This window comes from Capricornis sumatraensis, chromosome 2 (genome assembly GCF_032405125.1).
Source record: "Capricornis sumatraensis isolate serow.1 chromosome 2, serow.2, whole genome shotgun sequence".
NCBI classification, from domain to species: domain Eukaryota; kingdom Metazoa; phylum Chordata; class Mammalia; order Artiodactyla; family Bovidae; genus Capricornis; species Capricornis sumatraensis.
Window position 1 is genome coordinate 10,775,770 of NC_091070.1, and position 18,907 is coordinate 10,794,676.

At 39.3% G+C, this 18,907-nt stretch overlaps 1 protein-coding gene and 1 non-coding gene across 2 annotated transcripts in view; one reads left to right on the forward strand and one right to left on the reverse strand.

Moving 5' to 3' along the window:
• CEP128 (centrosomal protein 128) overlaps positions 1 to 18,907 on the forward strand; it is a 441,766-nt gene that overhangs the window by 82,274 nt on the left and 340,585 nt on the right. Inside the window, exons 8-10 of the mRNA XM_068966164.1 lie at positions 2,722 to 2,808; positions 5,890 to 5,964; positions 7,526 to 7,658. Coding sequence (XP_068822265.1) covers positions 2,722 to 2,808; positions 5,890 to 5,964; positions 7,526 to 7,658 — 295 coding nt within the window. The remainder of the gene's footprint in view (positions 1 to 2,721; positions 2,809 to 5,889; positions 5,965 to 7,525; positions 7,659 to 18,907) is intronic.
• On the reverse strand, positions 3,304 to 3,375 carry TRNAS-GGA (transfer RNA serine (anticodon GGA)). Its single transcript has one exon. It is a non-coding gene; the product is annotated as a tRNA-Ser (tRNA).

The following is an 18,907-nucleotide window of genomic DNA, read 5'->3' on the forward strand; positions in this document are numbered from 1 at the left end:
CATTTGGAATGGCTTCTGCTTAGGAGTTTGAATCCAGAAGGGGAGCTGGGGGAGCCTGACTGTTTATAATTTAATCAAACTTTATAATCTGCCTGAAGAAGTCTCCTCATAGTCTCCTCCCTGTGGAAAAGCCCAGGCTGGTTTTTATTTCAAAGAAAAAATATTGAAAAGATAACCAACTAAGTTTCACTCATTAAAGAAAAAAAAGGTGAGGGGTGGCTAGGTTGGAATGATGATGTTGGGGAATAAGATAGTTCAAATATTATTAAATGAATTCATGAAAAATGTAGCAACAATTTATATCTTTTTTCTTCATATTTCTCCCTCCTTCCCTCTCCCTCTTTCTGTCTTTCTCTGTCTCACACACACACACGTTAGGTGGAGTTAGACTGAAGAAGCAAGGAAAGAATAGAGATGCAGTAATTCTCAAATTTCTAGGATAATTTTTTTCAGGAAAAATTTCTAAACACATCCCACCAGCCAAAAACAAATAGATAAGTAAGTATTATTACAAATTCTACTTACCTTACAATGAAGACCAAGTATCAAACATCAAAATCACTTGGTAGCTACCTGAAAAACGTTAAGGTTTGTAATACTTTATCAATTGTTAGCAGTCTTGTAATCATGATTGTTGATGTTTAATCACAATGTCATGTCCTACTCTCTTGTGACCCCATGGACTGCAACCCACCAGGCTCCTCTGTCCATAGGATTTCCCAGGCAAGAACAACTGGAGTGGGCTGCTATTTCCTTCTCCAGGGGAATCTTCCTGACCCAAGGATCGAACCCATGTCTCCTGCAACTCCTGCATTGGCAGGTGGATTCTCTACCTCTGAGCCACCTGGGAAGTCCCCTTTTAATGGTTTACAAGTATCAAATTATTTAGTCTTCATATTCACTCTGTGCTTAATACTGTTATTTCAACATGGAGAGGCAATACCATTCAGGGTTAACAGGCAGATAGCCCGAATCTACTTCCTGTCTCTGTCATGAACTAGATGAATGACCTTGAGCAAAGTATTCAATTCTTTGTAACTCCAGCTTCCCTCTTAATAAAATGGCCTTAATGATAACTCATGGAATTTTCATAAAAATTTAATGTAAATATTTAGTATGTAGAATATATTAATATTTACTTTATGTAAGAAGAAGAAGAAGAATGCCTGGACACAGCACTCTCAAAGTATTATTATATTATTTATACTCAAGCCAAAATTACTCTGCGCTTTTGGGTTTCCCTGGTGGCTCAGTGGTAAAAATTCCACCTGCCAGTGCAGGAGACTTGGGTTCAGTCCCTGGGTTGGGAAGATCCCCTGGAGAAGGAAATGGCAATCCATTCCAGTATTCCTGCTTAGAAAATCTCATGGTCAGAGGAGCCTGGCAGGCTACAGTCAATGGGGTTGCAAAAGAGTCAGACACAACTTAGTAACTAACCAGCAGCTCTGCCTTTTGCTTTAATTGTTTCTATTAGTGAGAGTAGGAGCTGTGCAGAGGCAGCAGTGATCTCATGGGTAGGGGTCCATGGTTATTCTGTACACACATGTATATGTGCTTTGGAGATATTGGTTGGATATGTGAGTAAATGAAATTGAAATGTGATTGATTATATTTGTGTCAAAACAACAGTTTTAACATGTTTTGCTGTTTGCCTAAAAATAATTTTTCTTTTGAGCATCATAGAACTTGTTGGAAAAGAGATCTGGAAATTTGGCTTTTCTCAATTTTTATGGTCTCCACACATGTACCTTTTTAAGTCTAAATGCTCAAAGTGTCAAAAATTTTTTTAAACAAATGAATTGTTTTTTAGATGAAAGATTGCTGTTAGTATAAACTTTTTTCTCAAGTTTAATTTTGTTTTAACATAGATACAAACCAAAACAAACACTTTTGTGGTTAAGTTTTGATGTTTGGATTTTCTTAAAGTTCCTTTTCTTCATTTTATTAAAGAGAGAAAAATGGGAAAAAAAATCAAAAGGAAAAAAGTTAAAAGGAAAAAATATTTATTAAAGAGAGAGAAAAAAAGAATACTTTTTTTGCTGTATGTGAAGTAAGGTTTGAAGAGCCAGTTATATGTTGTGATAAAATGTCATAAATGCAATAATGATGCAACCAGCATCTTTCTACATTGATTTTTTTTTTTTTCCCCCAGAATTTGAAAAGGTAGTCAACTGGTTTTTGGTATCATATCAGAATAGTTGAACAGATAATATAACTTGTGAAGTCGCTTAGTCGTGTCCGACTCTCTGTGACCCCCTGGACTGTAGCCTACCAGGCTCCTCTGTCCATGGGATTTTCCAGGCAATAGTACTGGAGTGGATTGCCATTTCCTTCCCCAGGGGATCTTCCCGACCCAGGGATCGAACCCGGGTCTCCCACATTGTAGACAGACGCTTTACCGTCTGAGCCACCAGGGAAATACTATTATTTCTGTAGGCTGTAAAATTTGTTTCCAAGAAAACTGTTAGCTGTCTAAGTTCTCTGAATGTGTTATAAAATTCCCAAAGATGGGAAAAAATGAAATTAAGTGGAACTTGATTAGGTAGATTGGAAAGTTGTTTATATTTGATCCCCAGCGAAGTGATCTTAGGACTTGAGTGAATGAGCAGGTTGTAATTCATGTGTATGTTTTGGGCAATTCATAATCATCTGCCTCAGCTTCTTCTTAATAAATCCTTTTAGAATATTAATAGTGTTTATTTTCCTATTCTGTCTTTCTAGGCACTGAAGAAACAAGAAGCTAAAGCAGAGGAGAATGAAGGAGAAATGAAAAATAAGCTAAGACAGACAGAAAGTGAGAAGAGTAAAGTAAGATTCTGAAAATCATCTTTCAAAGAGTACTACTAATGTTTGGGGCCACTGACATTCATTGAATGCCTTGAAAAGTGTCCTGAGGTCATTTGCTTATTAGTGCAGTGAGGCCTGTATGATTTGATGTGAAATCACTTGGCTTCAGGGCTCTGCCACTCTCTGCTACTTGCTCTTGGAAACATGCACAGGTAGTTTGCTACCTTGTCTTCTGGCCACTTTGCTTTTTCAGATGAGGGTTAAACTTGACCATTCCTTGTTGGAGAACATTTAAAGAGCTTGACTTTGCTGCAGGGTTAGGAAAGACCTGTTGTTTAAAGGCTGAGTATTTTGCATCTGTTCATTTTCATTGAAAAGTGAAAGTGAAAGTGAAGTTGCTCAGTTGTGTCTGACTCTTTGCAACCCCATGGACTGTGGCCTACCAGGCTCCTCCCTCCATGGGATTCTCCAGGCAAGAGTACTGGAGTGGGGTGCCATTTCCTTCTCCAGGGGATCTTCCCAACCCAGGGATCGAACCTGGGTCTCCTGCATTCCAGGCAGATGCTTTAACCTTTGAGCCACCAGGGAAGCCATTACAGAAGATAAAAATAAGCAGCCTCGTTCTGAAAAATCCTCTGTTCTTATTAAATACTAAGAACCTTTGCTATATATTCATGTCTATGAACCTGCAGAGCCTAGCTCTTTAGAACTGGAAGGTGATTCAGAGGCCAGACAGCTCTGTTCAGTTTGCAAATAAGTAGGTTTCAGGCTGAGCCCAGAGTAATAAATGATAAAGAGAAAATTTGCCCCCGCTGTAATGTTCTTTATCCCACATTGTCTTTTCCGTTTGCCTTTGCCTCCTTTATTTCACCAAATTCCATAGAATTCCATGATGCATCTCTGCTGCCTTCATGGGGGCAAGCAAGATGTGTCGGGCCATCACACTTGCCCTTTGGGAGCAAAGACTGCTGCCATTACCCACGAAATATGACCAGGGTAGGCCCTGGTAGATTTTCAAACTACTTTGACTTCAGGGTGATTTCTTCCCTTTTTATTTAGCCATGGAAACAAGAGAACTGGTCAGGTAATATTTTGTGTGGATTCTCTGCCTCCACAGGTACTTTACAGCTGGCTTAGAGTTGACCTTTGACCAGTGTGAGCTTAGGAACCGTGACCCTCTGTGAAGTCTAAAATCCGAGTATAACATGTAGTTGGCCCTCTGTATTTGCAGTTTCTCTCTAGCTGCACTTCCACACCTGTGAATTCAACCCACTGGGGATCCTGTAATACTGTGGTGTTTACAATTAAAAAAAAAAATCCGTGTGTAAATGGACTTCTGCGATTTGAAGCTATGTTGTTCAAGGGCCAGCTCTACTTAAAAAAATACGTGATGTTTATTTTCTGAGCTGCATGTATGGTATTTAAAAAGCGTATATAATTGGATTAGAAAATTGTTTTGAAATAATAATAGGTCCATAGAGGTTGCAAAATAAAATGCGCCCTGTGCCCTTTATCCAGTTATTCTCAATGGTAACATTTTGTTTTATTGCCATCCAGTATCAAAACCAGTGAATTGACACCTGCAATGCATCCAGCTTATGCAGATTTCACCAGTTTTATTGTGTGTCGAGTGCGTCTGTGTGTGTGCATGCTTATCTTACTGCCGCCACAGTCAAAGCACAGAAGTGTTCTGTCACCACAGCGCTCCCCCGTGCTTCTCCTTAGTAGCCACACCGACCACATGCACAATTTCTGAAGGACTAATGTATAGATAGTAGTTTGTTCAAATGAAGTGATAATTTAGTGTAACTATTAAAATCGAAGCACTTAATAACATCTTAATACAAACTTGTGATTTCACAAAATGACCTTACCCTTACAAATTGCAAGCATGTCCAGCATATGTAAGCTCTGGATTTTTAGCAAACATTTTTTTCCATCTGAAAGGGGAGGAAAAGTGATTTTCCCTTTACAGACCTTTTAGGTTCTTTGGCTGGTCTAATAATTAAATTGATATCAAGTAGATTAATAGGAGAAAAAGCATTTGATTTTGTTTGTATGGGAGCCCCACAAACATAAGAGGTACAAAGGCAGCGAGGCAATTGAAGCTTATCTTCCATCCTGAGCTAAGGAAAGGAATAGGGGCCTGGGACTTCAGAGGGAAGGAAGGCAGTTCACAGGAAGTGAGAAGGATGGGTATGGTTAACAGATGTTTGCCCTGCCGCGCAGGTATATCTTTCAGATACAGAGAGTATCTTTAGTAATAGCTCTCTTCCTGGTACAGACCCGCTTTCTAAATTTTTTTATGCAGTTAAGGGGAAGATGAAAAGCTTTTCCTGAGTCTGCTTGGCTTTGCTTACCGTCAGCTCACAATAATACTTGAGCCAAAGAGGTGTACTTTGGGGTGGCATATTTTTCTCCCCTTCTCATCCTTTTATATTTTTCAACTTGAAATAAGCTAGGCACAGTGACTTTGTAGCGTATTTAGTCACCTAACTGGCACATTTTCTGTGGGTATTACTTAATGGCAGTATTATTAGGGAAATTTAAAATGTCTTATTCTGAATTGAGATACTTCAAAATTTTTGGAATGTTATGAATATTGGAAATATTAGGAGTATAAGACTAATAAGAATATAAAGTAGTTACCAACTGGATGAAATATATCTTGAGTCATTGGGTCCCTGAAATTTTTATTCCAATTTAGTTCATATGATAGTACATGTAGTAATTTAAAGAAAAAATCACTTTAGAATTTTGCATTAAAATGATTTAAAACTGAAGGGAGCTCAGAGATTGTCTTATATAAAACCCCTATTTTAGAGATAACAGAAAGGAGGCCTTTAAGGAAAAAAGATTTAAAAGGGTCATAATTGAGATGAAACTGACTAGAGCGCTGACCTCCTGCACTCTGGTCTGGTTCAGTTTTAGTTATTTAATTACCATTATTTTAATGGGAGCATTGATACGTGTTTATCTCAAGATGTTAGCTGTAAAAGTCTGAAAATCTTTTCACTTTTCTCCTCTTAAACTGTGCCTGCAATAATTTAGTTTTCTTCTGCCCCATTGGACATTTTTCCTTATCCTTTGATGAAACTCTAGCTTCAACAGGAATTGGAGCTATCTCGAAGGTTACTGAATCAGTCAGAAGGCAGCAGAGAAACTCTTTTGCATCAAGTAAGTATGCAAGCTATGATAATCTGCTTTTACATTAAATCAGGATTGAGTCTCTTTCCCTATTAAATGTCTTCGTGAAAGGGTAAAAAAATTCAGGTCTAGGAAATTTTTTTCCTAACAAATGTGTGTTAGCACACGTAAGCAAAAGATGAAATCCTTTCAGGAAGATTCAGAGAAACCCAGCACAAAGCGCCCGTCCAAGTTCCTCCTGTGACAGTGTTATCTTGCTGATTGCCGCTCCAATTCTTAGCATAGAATGTAAAAGTGTAAAAGTGAGACTGGGTGGGTAAGATGCAGTTTTCCCGGAAGCTTTATTTTGTTAGAGGAGGCATTGGAGAGTGAAAAAGGAAGTGAAACACATAAGACAGGCCTTTGCAGCTCAAGTTCCCTTGACTGTGTCATTGTCTAATATTCTCGTTTTTGAGATGCTACCTGCTTCCTTTCAACCAGAGATAAGGCTTAATTTTAAAACATAACATTTTGTAGCCCATTAGTCCATAATAGTTGTTTGGTGCTTCTGATATTTAAAGTTCAGCAGCTTGAAATAGCTATCTTACATACATTGGGAAAGGGCATTGGATTTCTAACTGTCTTTCTGCTTGTGTTTAATGTAAATTGCAGTTGTACTTGCCTCTCTTTTGAGGTTTGGGTTCCATAACTCACTACATAATATGCTAGGTAGGCAAAGATGTCAGACATTATAGATATTCAGGAGTACTTTATTTGACGATTAATCCTGAAAATGCAACATAGCACCTGTTTTACAAAATCCTTAAAAACATGTAATGGCTTTGTTCTGCAGCCAGTGGTATGATGGAATTAATGTTGGCAGAGTTTAGACTTTACTTTTTGGAAGGTTATATCTATATTCAATTCCTTCTGATTCTTCTGGTTCTAGAATTCTGTCTTATAACTTCTAATCTTTTGAAATAAGAGATTTCTGTGTTTAGGTTGCCATTGTGACTTTAGCTGAGATGTTCTGGCACCGCTGACTTGTTTAATGGTCATTGGGGACTTGCCTGCTAGACTCCAGATACATGAAGATGAATAAAAGGGTACCTGACCTCAAGGAGTTTAAACTTTTTTCAAACAGCCTTTAGTGCTTATTTATTTTGAGCAGTACTTTGATATCAAAATGTTTTAAATTGTGATCATTTCACTTGACTTTACCAACCAATAGACTACATTCACATGAAAGAAAATAAGTGAAAAGTGTAAAAACATACAGTACTTAACGGGAGGTGATTTGGGTTAATAGTAGTAGAGTGGATTGAGGTGAAAATAGGGATTTTGTAAAATGTGATCAAATTATTTGTCATAGACACAAAGAAGGGGAAAATGCCTTCATCGTGAAAGGAATAGGAGTAAAGAAGTGAAGCGAGAGACTGCTCCACTGTGCTTGTCATAGTGAGGTTAACTTGGCTTCAGCTTGTGCTTACAGTAATCTGCTGGAAGTGATTTCTTCCCCTAGGGAAATACTTTGTAATAATTTATAAGTTCAATTATTGTTTTCCTGCTTTTAAAACTAATGAAAGTTTCACCTTTGATTATATGTATTTAGGTAGAAGAACTCCGTACGCAGCTTATGAAAGCAGAAGGAGATCCAAAGGGTTTACATCATCAAGTATCTCAGATTTCCAGGCAACAGTCAAGTCTTCAGGATGAACAGGGAGATGACTGGAGGTTTAGGAGAGGTATAATTCTGATTTGTAAATGTCTGGGGCCTTTTTAAAAAACTTTTATTAGAGTATAGTTGCTTTACAATATTATATTAATTTCTGTTGTTTTTGATTTTCTTAAATAATTTTCATTTTCAAAATAGCTTTTCTTATGTTCTTTTCACCATATTTCTTGATCTACTACAAGGTTTTCCAAATTAATCATAGTTTAGCATGCAGTTTTTAAAAACAGACAGAATTTTATAGCAGTATTGAGCATATGGTACAGAGATTTCCCATATATGCCTGCTTCTTCATATCACAGCTTCCCCAACTGTCAACATCCCTGACCCCAGTGGTGCATTTGTTATAACTAATGAGTTGGATATTGACACATCATTGTTGTCCAAAGCCCAGAGTTTACCTTAGGGTCCACTGTTGGTATTGTGTCTTCTGTAGGATTAGACAAACAAGCAATGACATGTATCCATCATGATCATATCATAGCGTAGTTTCACTGCCCTTAAAATTCTGTGTTTCACTATTTATCCCTCTCTCCCCCTAACCTCTGACAAACACTAATCTTTTTATCATTTCCTTAGTTTTGCCTTTTCCAGAATCTAATATATCAGTAGTTGGAATCATGCAGTATGTAGCCTTTTCCGATTGGCCTTTTACTTAGTAATATCCCTTTAAGTTTCCTCCATGTCTTTTCATGGCTTGGAAGTTCTTCAAAAGGAAAAAAAAAACTTTTTTTTTTTTTTTAAAGCACTGCATAATATTTCATTGTTTGGATGTACCACAATTTATTTATCCGCTCATGTACAGAAGCCTGTCTTGGTTTCTTCCATGTTTTGGAAATCATGAATAAAACTGCTGTAAACTAAACATCTGTGTGCAGATTTTTGTGTAGACTTAAGGTTTCATCTGGAGAAGGCAATGGCAACGCACTCCAGTACTCTTGCCTGGAAAATCCCATGGATGGAGGAGCCTGATGGGCTGCAGTCCATGGGGTGGCTAAGAGTCGGACACAACTGAGCGACTTCACTTTCACTTTTCACTTTCATGCATTGGAGAGGGAAATGGCAACCCACTCCAGTGTCCTTGCCTGGACAATCCCAGGGACGGGGGAGCCTGGTGGGCTGCCGTCTCTGGAGTCGCACAGAGTTGGACACGACTGAATTGAAGTGAATTAGCAAGGTTTCATCTCTTTCGGATAAATATCAGAGGGTGTGATTGCTCAGTCATATGACAAGAGTGGTTAGGTTTGTAAGAATCTTCAAACTCTCTTTCAAAGTAGCTGTATCATTTTGCCTTCTACCAGCAGTGATAAGATTTCCTGTTCTGCTTCCTTCTGAACATTGGGAATTTGTCAGAGTTCTGTATTTTAGCCATCCAGATAGGTTTGTAGTGGCATTTTGTTTTAATTTGCATTTTCCTGATAACATGGTGTGGAGCATTTATTCATATGCTTATTTACTATATATACATATATATATATATGTATCTTTTCTGCTGAGATATTCATTAAAGTCTTTGGCCCATTTCTTAGCTTGTTTCCTTTTATTCTTGAATCATTTGTATATTTTGGATAGCAGTCCTTTAACAGTCCAGTTCAGTTCAGTCGCTCAGTCGTGTCCAACTCTTTGCGACCCCACGAATCGCAGCACGCCAGGCCTCCCTGTCCATCACCATCTCCCGGAGTTCACTCAGACTCATGTCCATCGAGTCAGTGATGCCATGCAGCCATCTCATCCTCAGTCATCCCCTTCTCCTCGTGCCCCCAATCCCTCCCAGCATCAGAGTCTTTTTCAATGAGTCAACTCTTCAAATGAGGTGGCCAGAGTACTGGAGTTTCAGCTTTAGCATACTTCCTTCCAAAGAAATCCCAGGGAGATCTCCTTCAGAATGGACTGGTTGGATCTCCTTGCAGTCCAAGGGACTCTTAAGAGTCTTCTCCAACACCACAGTTCAAAAGCATCAATTCTTCGGCGCTCAGCCTTCTTTACAGTCTAGCTCTCATATCCATACATGACCACGGGAAAAAGCATAGCCTTGACTAGACGGACCTTAGTCAGCAAAGTAATGTCTCTGCTTTTGAACATGCTATCTAGGTTGGTCATAACTTTTCTTCCAAGGAGTAAGCGTCTTTTAATTTCATGGCTGCAGTCACCATCTGCCGTGATTTTGGAGCCCCCAAAACTAATGTCTGACACTGTTTCCGCTGTTTCCCCATCTATTTCCCATGAAGTGATGGGACCGGATGCCATGATCTTCGTTTTCTGAATGTTGAGCTTTAAGCCAACTTTTTCACTCTCCACTTTCACTTTCATCAAGGGGCTTTTTAGTTCCTCTTCACTTTCTGCGATAAGGGTGGTGTCATCTGCATATCTGAGGTTATTGATATTTCTCCTGGCAATATTGATTCCAGCTTATGTTTCTTCCAGTCCAGCATTTCTCATGATGTACTCTGTATATAAGTTATATGAGCAGGGTGACAATATACAGCCTTTGACATACTCCTTTTCCTATTTGAAACCAGTCTGTTGTTCCATGTCCAGTTCTAACTGTTGCTTCCTGACCTGCATACAGATTTCTCAAGAGGCAGATCAGGTGGTCTGGTATTCCCATCTCTTTCAGAATTTTCCACTGTTTATTGTGATCCACGTAGTCAAAGGGTTTGGCATAGTCAATCAAGCAGAAATAGATGTTTTTCTGGAACTCTCTTGCTTCTTCCGTGATCCAGTGGCTGTTGGCAATTTGATCTCTGGTTCCTCTGCCTTTTCTAAAACGAGCTTGAACATCAGGAAGTTCACGGTTCACGTATTGCTGAAGCCTGGCTTGGAGAATTTTGAGCATTACTTTACTAGCATGTGAGATGAGTACAATTGTGCAGTAGTTTGAGCATTGTTTGGCATTGCGTTTCTTTGGGATTGGAATGAAAACTGACCTCTTCCAGTCCTGTGGCCACTGCTGAGTTTTCCAAATTTGCTGGCATATTAAGTGCAGCACTTTTTCACAGCATCATCTTTTAGGATTTGAAAGAGCTCAACTGGAATTCCATCACCTCCACTAGCTTTGTTTGTAGTGATGCTTTGTAAGGCCCACTTGACTTGACATTCCAGGATGTCTGGCTCTAGATGAGTGATCACACCATTGTGATTATCTGGGTCGTGAAGATCTTTTTTGTACAGTTCTTCCGTGTATTGTTGCCACCTCTTCTTACTATCTTCTGCTTCTGTTAGGTCCATTCCATTTCTGACCTTTATTGAGCCCATCTTTGCATGAATTGTTCCCTTGGTATCACTACTTTTGTTGAAGAGATCTCTAGTCTTTCCCATTCTGTTCTTTTCCTCTATTTCTTTGCATTGATCGCTGAAGAAGGCTTTCTTATCTCTTCTTGCTATTCTTTGGAACTCTGCATTCACATGCTTATATCTTTGCTTTTCTCATTTGCTTTTCGCCTCTCTTCTTTTCACAGCTATTTGTAAGGCCTCCCCAAACAGCCATTTTGCTTTTTTGCATTTCTTTTCCATGGGGATGGTCTTGATCCCTGTCTCCTGTACAGTGTCACGAACCTCATTCCATAGTTCATCAGGCACTCTGTCTATCAGATCTAGGCTCTTTCTCACTTCCACTGTATAATCATAAGGGATTTGATTTCAGTCATACCTGAATGGTCTAGCAGTTTTCTCTACTTTCTTTAAGTCTGAATTTGGTAATGAGGAGTTCATGATCTGAGCCACAGTCAGCTCCTGGTCTTGTTTTGTTGACTGTATACAGCTTCTCCATCTTTGGCTGCAAAGAATATAATCAATCTGATTTCGGTGTTGAGCATCTGGTGTTGTCCATGTGTAGAGTCTTCCCTTGTGTTGTTGGAAGAGGGTGTTTGCTATGACCAGTGCGTTTTCTTGGCAAAACTGTATTAGTCTTTGCCCTGCTTCATTTTGCATTCCAAGGCCAAATTTGCCTGTTATTCCAGGTGTTTCTTGACTTCCTACTTTTGCATTTCAGTCCCCTATAATGAAAAGGACATCTTTTTTGGGTGTTAGTTCTAAAAGGTCTTGTAGGTCTTTATAGAACCGTTCAACTTCAGCTTCTTTAGCATTACTGGTTGGGGCATAGACTTGGATTACTATGATATTGAATGGTTTGCCTTGGAAACGAACAGAGATCATTCTGTCATTTTTGAGATTGCATCCAAGTACTGCATTTCAGACTCTTTTGTTGACCATGATGGCTACTCCATTTCTTCTGAGTGATTCCTGCCCGCACAAGTAGATATAATGGTCATTTGTATTAAATTCACCCATTCCAGTCCATTTTAGTTCGCTGATTCCTAGAATGTTGACGTTCACTGTTGCCATCTCTTGTTTGACCACTTCCAATTTGCCTTGATTCATGGACCTGACATTCCAGGTTCCTATGCAATATTGCTCTTTACAGCATTGGACCTTGCTTCTATCACCAGTCACATCCACAGCTGGGTATTGTTTTTGCTTTGGCTCCATCCCTTCATTCTTTCTGGAGTTATTTGTCCACTGATTTCCAGTAGCGTGTTGGGCACCTAGTGACCTGGAGAATTCCTCTTTCAATGTCCTATCATTTTGCCTTTTCATACTGTTCATGGGGTTCTCAAGGCAAGAATACTGAAGTGGCTTGCCATTCCCTTCTCCAGTGGACCACATTCTGTCAGACCTCTCCACCATGACCCGCCCGTCTTGTGTTGCACCACGGGCATGGCTTAGTTTCATTGAGTTAGAGAAGGCTGTGGTCCTAGTGTGATTAGATTGACTAGTTTTCTGTGAGTATGGTTTCAGTGTGTCTGCCCTCTGATGCCCTCTTGCAACACCTACCATCTTACTTGGGTTTCTCTTACCTTGGCGTAGGGCATCTCTTCACGGCTGCTCCAGCAAAGCGCAGCCACTGCTCCTTACCTTGGACGAAGGGTATCTCCTCACTGCCGCCCTTCCTGACCTTGAATGTGGGATAGCTCCTCTAGGCCCTCCTCCGCCCATGCAGCCACCGCTTTATCATTCAGTCAGTTCAGTCCCTCATTTGTGTCTGACTCTTTGCCACCCCATGAATCGCAGCACGCCAGGCCTTCCTGTCCATCACCAACTCTCAAAGTTCAATCAGACTAACGTCCATCGCGTCAGTGATGCCATGCAGCCATCTCATCCTCTGTCGTCCCCTTCTCCTCCTGCCCCCAATCCCTCCCAGCATCAGAGTCTTTTCCAGTGAGTCAACTCTTTGCATGAGTTGGCCAAAGTACTGGACTTTCAGCTTTAGCATCATTCCTTCCAAAGAAATCCCAGGGCTGATCTCCTTCACAATGGATTGGTTGGATCTCCTTGCAGTCTAAGGGACTCTCAAGAGTCTTCTCCAACATCACAGTTCAAAGGCATCAATTCTTTGGTGTTCAGCCTTCTTCACAGTCCAACTCTCACATCCATACATGACTACTGGAAAAACCATAGCCTTGACTAGACGGACCTTAGTCGGCAAAGTAATGTCTCTGCTTTTGAATATGCTATCTAGGTTGGTCATAGCTTTTCTTCCAAGAAGTAAGCGTCTTTTAATTTCGTGGCTTCAGTCACCATCTGCAGTAAAATGGCTGTCTGGGGAGGCCTTACAAATAGCTGTGAAAGGAAGAGAGGCGAAAAGCAAAGAAGAAAAGGAAAGATATAAGCACTGAATGCAGAGTTCCAAAGAATAGCAAGAAGAGATAAGAAAGCCTTCTTCAGTGATCACTGCAAAGAAATAGAGGAAAACACCAGAATGGGAAAGACTAGAGATCTCTTCAAGAAAATTTGAGATACCAAGGGAACATTTCATGCATAGATGGGCTCAATAAAGGACAGAAATGGCATGGACCTAGCAGAAGGTGGCAAGAATACACAGAAGAACTGTACAAAAAAGATCTTCACGACCCAGAGAATCACGATGGTATGATCACTCACCTAGAGCCAGACATCCTGGAATATGGAGTAAAGTGGGCCTTAGAAAGCATCACTATGAAGAAAGCTAGTGGAGGTGATGGAATTCCAGTTGTGCTCTTTCAAATCCTGAAAGATGATGCTGTGAAAGTGCCGCTCTCAATATGCCAGCAAATTTGGAAAACTCAGCAGTGGCCACAGACTGGAAAAGGTCAGTTTTCATTCCAATCCCAAAGAAACGCAATGCCAAACAATGCTCAAAGTACCGCACAATTGCACTCATCTCACATGCTAGTAAAGTAATGCTCAAAATTCTCCAAGCCAGGCTTCAGCAATACGTGAACCGTGAACTTCCTGATGTTCAAGCTCGTTTTAGAAAAGGTAGAGGAACCAGAGATCCAATTGCCAAGAGCCTCTGGATCATGGAAGAAGCAAGAGAGTTCCAGAAAAACATCAATTTCTGCTTGATTGACTATGCCAAAGCCTTTGACTATGTGGATCACAATAAACAGTGGAAAATTCTGAAAGAGATGGGAATACCAGACCACCTGACCTGCCTCTTGAGAAATCTGTATGCAGGTCAGGAAGCAACAGTTACAACTGGACATGGAACAACAGACTGGTTTCAAATAGGAAAAGGAGTACGTCAAGGCTTTATCAGTATGTCTTTGCAAATAATATCTCACAGTTTATGGTTTGGCTTTTCATTCTCTTAAGATTATCTTTCGCGGAGCTGAAATTTAATTTTGATGAAGTCCAGCTTATTCATTCTTTCTTTCATGGATTGTGAGTTCAGTGTTACATCTAAAAGTCATTGCCAAACTGCAAATCATTCTCTTACCTTCTAAGAGTTTTATAATTTTGCATTTTTTTAAAATTCATTTTTTTAAACCTCATTTTACTTTAGAATACTGTATTGGTTTTGCCATACATCAACATGAATTCGCCACGGGTGTACACGTGTTCCCAATCCTGAACCCCCCTCCCACCTCCCTCCCTATATCATATCTCTAGGTCATCCCAGTGCACCAGCCCCAAGCATCCTGTATCCTGTATCAAACCTAGACTGGCGATTCATTTCTTATATGATATTATACACGTTTCAATGCCATTCTCCCAGATTGTCTAACCCTCTCCCTCTCCCACAGAGTCCAAAAGACTGTTCTATACATCTGTGTCTCTTTTGCTGTCTCGCATACAGGGTTCTCGTTACCATCTGTCTAAATTCCATATATATGTGTTAGTATACTGTATTGGTGTTTTTCTTTCTGGCTTACTTTACTCTGTATAATCGGCTTCAGTTCATCCACCTTATTAGAACTGATTCAAATGTATTCTTTTTAATGGCTGAGTACTAGTCCATTGTGTATATGTAGCACAGCTTTCTGACCCATTCATTTGCTGATGGACATCTAGGTTGCTTCCATGTCCTGGCTATTATAAACAGTGCTGTGATGAACATTGGGGTACACGTGTCTGTTTCTATTCCGGTTTCCTCAGTGTGTATCTCCTGCAGTGGGATTGCTGGGTCATAAGGTTTGCTTTTCTCCACACCCTCTCCAGCATTTATTGCTTATAGACTTTTGGATCGCAGCTATTCTGACTGGCGTGAAATGGTACCTCATTGTGGTTTTGATTTGCACTTCTCTGATAATGAGTGATGTTGAGCATGTTTTCATGTGTTTGTTAGCCATCTGTATTTCTTCTTTGGAGAAATGTCTATTCAGTTCCTTGGCCCATTTTTTGATTGGGTCATTTATTTTTCTGGAATTGATCTACAGGAGTCGCTTGTATGCTGCTATAGTCGTTTCAATCATGTCTGTTTTTGAGATTAGTTGTTTGTCATTTTAAATTTAAATCTGTGATCCAGTTTGAATTAATTTTTGTGGAAGATTTAAGTTCTGTGTCTAGATTCAGTTTGTTTTTTGCAGTTCTAGTGTCCTTTGTTTAAAAAGACTATCTTTTCCCCATTGTATTGCTTTTGTTCTTTGTTGAAAATCAGTAGACTAGTTTATGTGGGTCTACTTCTGGGCTCTCGGTTCTGTCCCAGGTGTGTACGTGTCTTTTTTTTTGTTTTTGGCCAGTACCAATCTGTTTTGTTGGATAGTGTCAGTCCTCCAGCTCTTTCCTTCTTTTTCAGTGTTGCTCTTGCTATTTGGGATTCTTTGCCACTCTTTGTAACTTTAGAATCAGGTTGTCAATATACACAAAATAACTTGCTGGGATTTTGAGTGCCTTCATTGAAGCTCTTGCTGAAGTTGAGAAATACTGACATTTAGAGAGTATTGAGTTTTCCTGTCCATGAACATGGATTATCTCTCTATTTATTTTGTTCATCCTTGATTTCGTTCATCAGAATTTGGTAGTTTTCATCATATAGATTTTGTTAGATTTATACTTAAGTATTTGATTTTGGGGCTTCTCAGGTGGCTCAGTGGTAAAGAATCTGCCTGTTTATGCAGGAGACTCTGGAGACATGGGTTTGATTCCTGGCTCAGGTAGAGCCCCTGGAGTAGGAAATGGCAACCCACTACAGTATTCTTACCTGGAAAATTCCATTGGCAGAGGAGCCTGGTGGGCTGCAGTTCATGAGGTTGCAAAGAGGTGGACCTCACTGAGTGACTGGCATGCATGCATTTAATTTGGGGGGATGCTAATGTAAATAGCATTGTGTGTTTAATTTCAAAGTTCACTTGCTTGTTGTTGATTTTAGCATCCAGTTTTAATGTCTTTTCTGCTTGATTTTTAAACCCATTTCAGTTGTCAGACTTGCTTATCTCATGAATCTTCCTTTTAGAAAGAGCCAACAAGCCAGTTGTGGAATTTTTTTTAAACACATGCACATGCATATATGCACACATGCACACACACATACATGTGAATGTATTTATGTGTGTGTGTATTTGTACTTAAATTGGAAATTCCTCTGCTTTTCACTTTCTCTTAATCTGATTTTCAGTATAAATTAATCTTCTATCTTTGTTTTGTTACCTGGAGATTGGGGAAAAAAATTAATCAGATTGTAGAAGTGGTCATGAACCATATGACTGGCTTTTTTAATGTTGATTAGAAAGGCATTGTGTTTGAAAATCTTTAGAATGTTTTTTCAGTGGATGTGTTGATTTTGGTTGTAGAATTTAATTACTCTGGATATATTTCTTTTTTAAAGTTTTGTGTTTAACAGAGATGGTGATATTGAAATTTTATAATATTTTCTAACAGACTACTAAAGATTGTTCCACTCTAAATCATTTAAATATTGGGGCATTTTACTCAAATGCCTAAATTACCATAGAAAGTGTTTGATGTTATAAATTCCCCAGATTCCCTACACTTAACTCAATGTGTTGCCTAAGTTAGAATTCCCACATTACCAGAAAATCTTCTGAATCTACCAGAAAATGGCAGATTTTGACATACCTGTCCTAACATATTTGCATGCCATTAAGTTCAGTTGAGTTTCATGTGGTATTGTAATTTAAACATATTTTGACATTAGAAGCTTGGAAGAAAAGCTATGACAAACAGTGTATTAAAAACCAGAGACATCACTTTGTTGACAAAGGTCTGTATAGGCAAAGGTATGGTTTTTCCAGTAGTCATGTACAGATGTGAGAGTTGGACCATAAAGTAGTCTGAGTGCTGAAGAATTGATGCTTTCAAACTGTGGTGCTTGAGAGTCCCTTGGACAGCAAGCACATCAAACCAGTCAATCCTAAAGGAACTCAACCCTGAATATTCACTGGAAGGACTGATGCTGTGTTCCAATACTTTGGCCACCTGATGTGAAGAGCTCACTCATTGAAAAAGACCCTGATGCTGTGAAAGATTGAAGGCAGGAGGAAAAGGGGATGACAGAGGATGAGATGGTTGGATGGCGTCACCGACTCAATGAACATGAGTTTGAGCAAACTTCAGGAGACAGTGAAGGACTGGAAAGCCTTGTATGCTACAGTCCATGGGGTCGCAAAGAGTCAGACACAACTTAGCCACTGAACAACTTTACAATTTATTTTTAAAAGTAAAATATAGTATTAAGATTATTTCCACATTGTCATGAAGTTGTACATAGGAATTCTCATTTTGTTTGGAAAAAGATTCTGTGGTACATTTGTTATATGTTTTGTTGTCTTATAAAATCTAGTTATTTTTGGTGTCTTTGAGGATTCAAAGAATCTCCCTTTTTTAAGCTACTTACCAGGCTTAATGAAAATCCTAAAGTTCTCTTATTGTTGTGGCAATGGACTTCTTCACCTTCTTTTAATAATTCTAGAGTTTTCATCTTTATAGAATACTTGCATTATTTAAAAAAATTCTACGTGAGAAATTGCACTTGTCATCTTCCGCCTGCTCTTTATTCCTCTACCCACTGCAAAATGACTTCCAGTTCTGCTTCTAAAATTGACTGCTTGGTTTACTAGTGGTCTCCTCTGTCAGATTCAAATGAATTTTTAATTACTTGCCTTAGTTGTTTCCCATTTGTTTCCTCTCCCTTAAAGCTCTTCCACTGACCTGATTGTTCCTACTGTTTCCTGCTTCGACTGTCTTAGTTGTTTTCAGTCTTTCCATCTGAATCTTTTCCATTTGTTTCCAGTTTGCATTTTAAATGTTGCTGTGTTCTAGAATCCTATTTATGGATTTTCTCACTTGGTGCTTCTCCCCTGGGGTTGTTATTTAATCTTAGGCTTTAACTATCACCTAGAAAGGGTGATCCCCAAAGGGAGCTCTTCTCACTCCTGACCTCCAGCCCTCCAGATGGGGGTGCTCCTTGGGTGTCTTTGTGCTGTTGCAGCATGCTCAGGAACAGGGTTACCAATGAATTCATGCTTTCCTCCAAACCTGTTTTTAATTTCCTGTCTTAACTGGTCGAATGTTTCTTTATCTAGATAAGCCTAAAATACAAAGAATGTCCGAACTTACTTCTCCCCTCCATCTAATTAGTCTCTGTATCCTGTCTGTTTGAAGATCCTGATAGCTCTTGAAGTGGCTTCTTTCGTATTTCCACTAACCCAGTTTAGGCATGCGTTATCTCATCTCTGTTACCCTCTTAACTTGTCTTATGGTGGTTTGCCTGTAATCTGTCTTCTGTCCTGCTACAAAAGGGACCCTTCTAAGACACAAGCCTGTCATGTTATTCTCTTGATTAAAACCTCTCATAATTTATTGAGTTCTTACAGGGCATCATGCTGCTTATCTTACACTATGTCTTTTAGTTCTTAGAAATATTCTATGAGAAGGATACTCTTCTTATTTCCATTTTAATGATTTTTTTTTAAAGGCTGAAAAACAAAAAAACTGAATTCCTTGCTTAAAGTCACATTTGTGGGAAGTAGCAAACCAAATCTT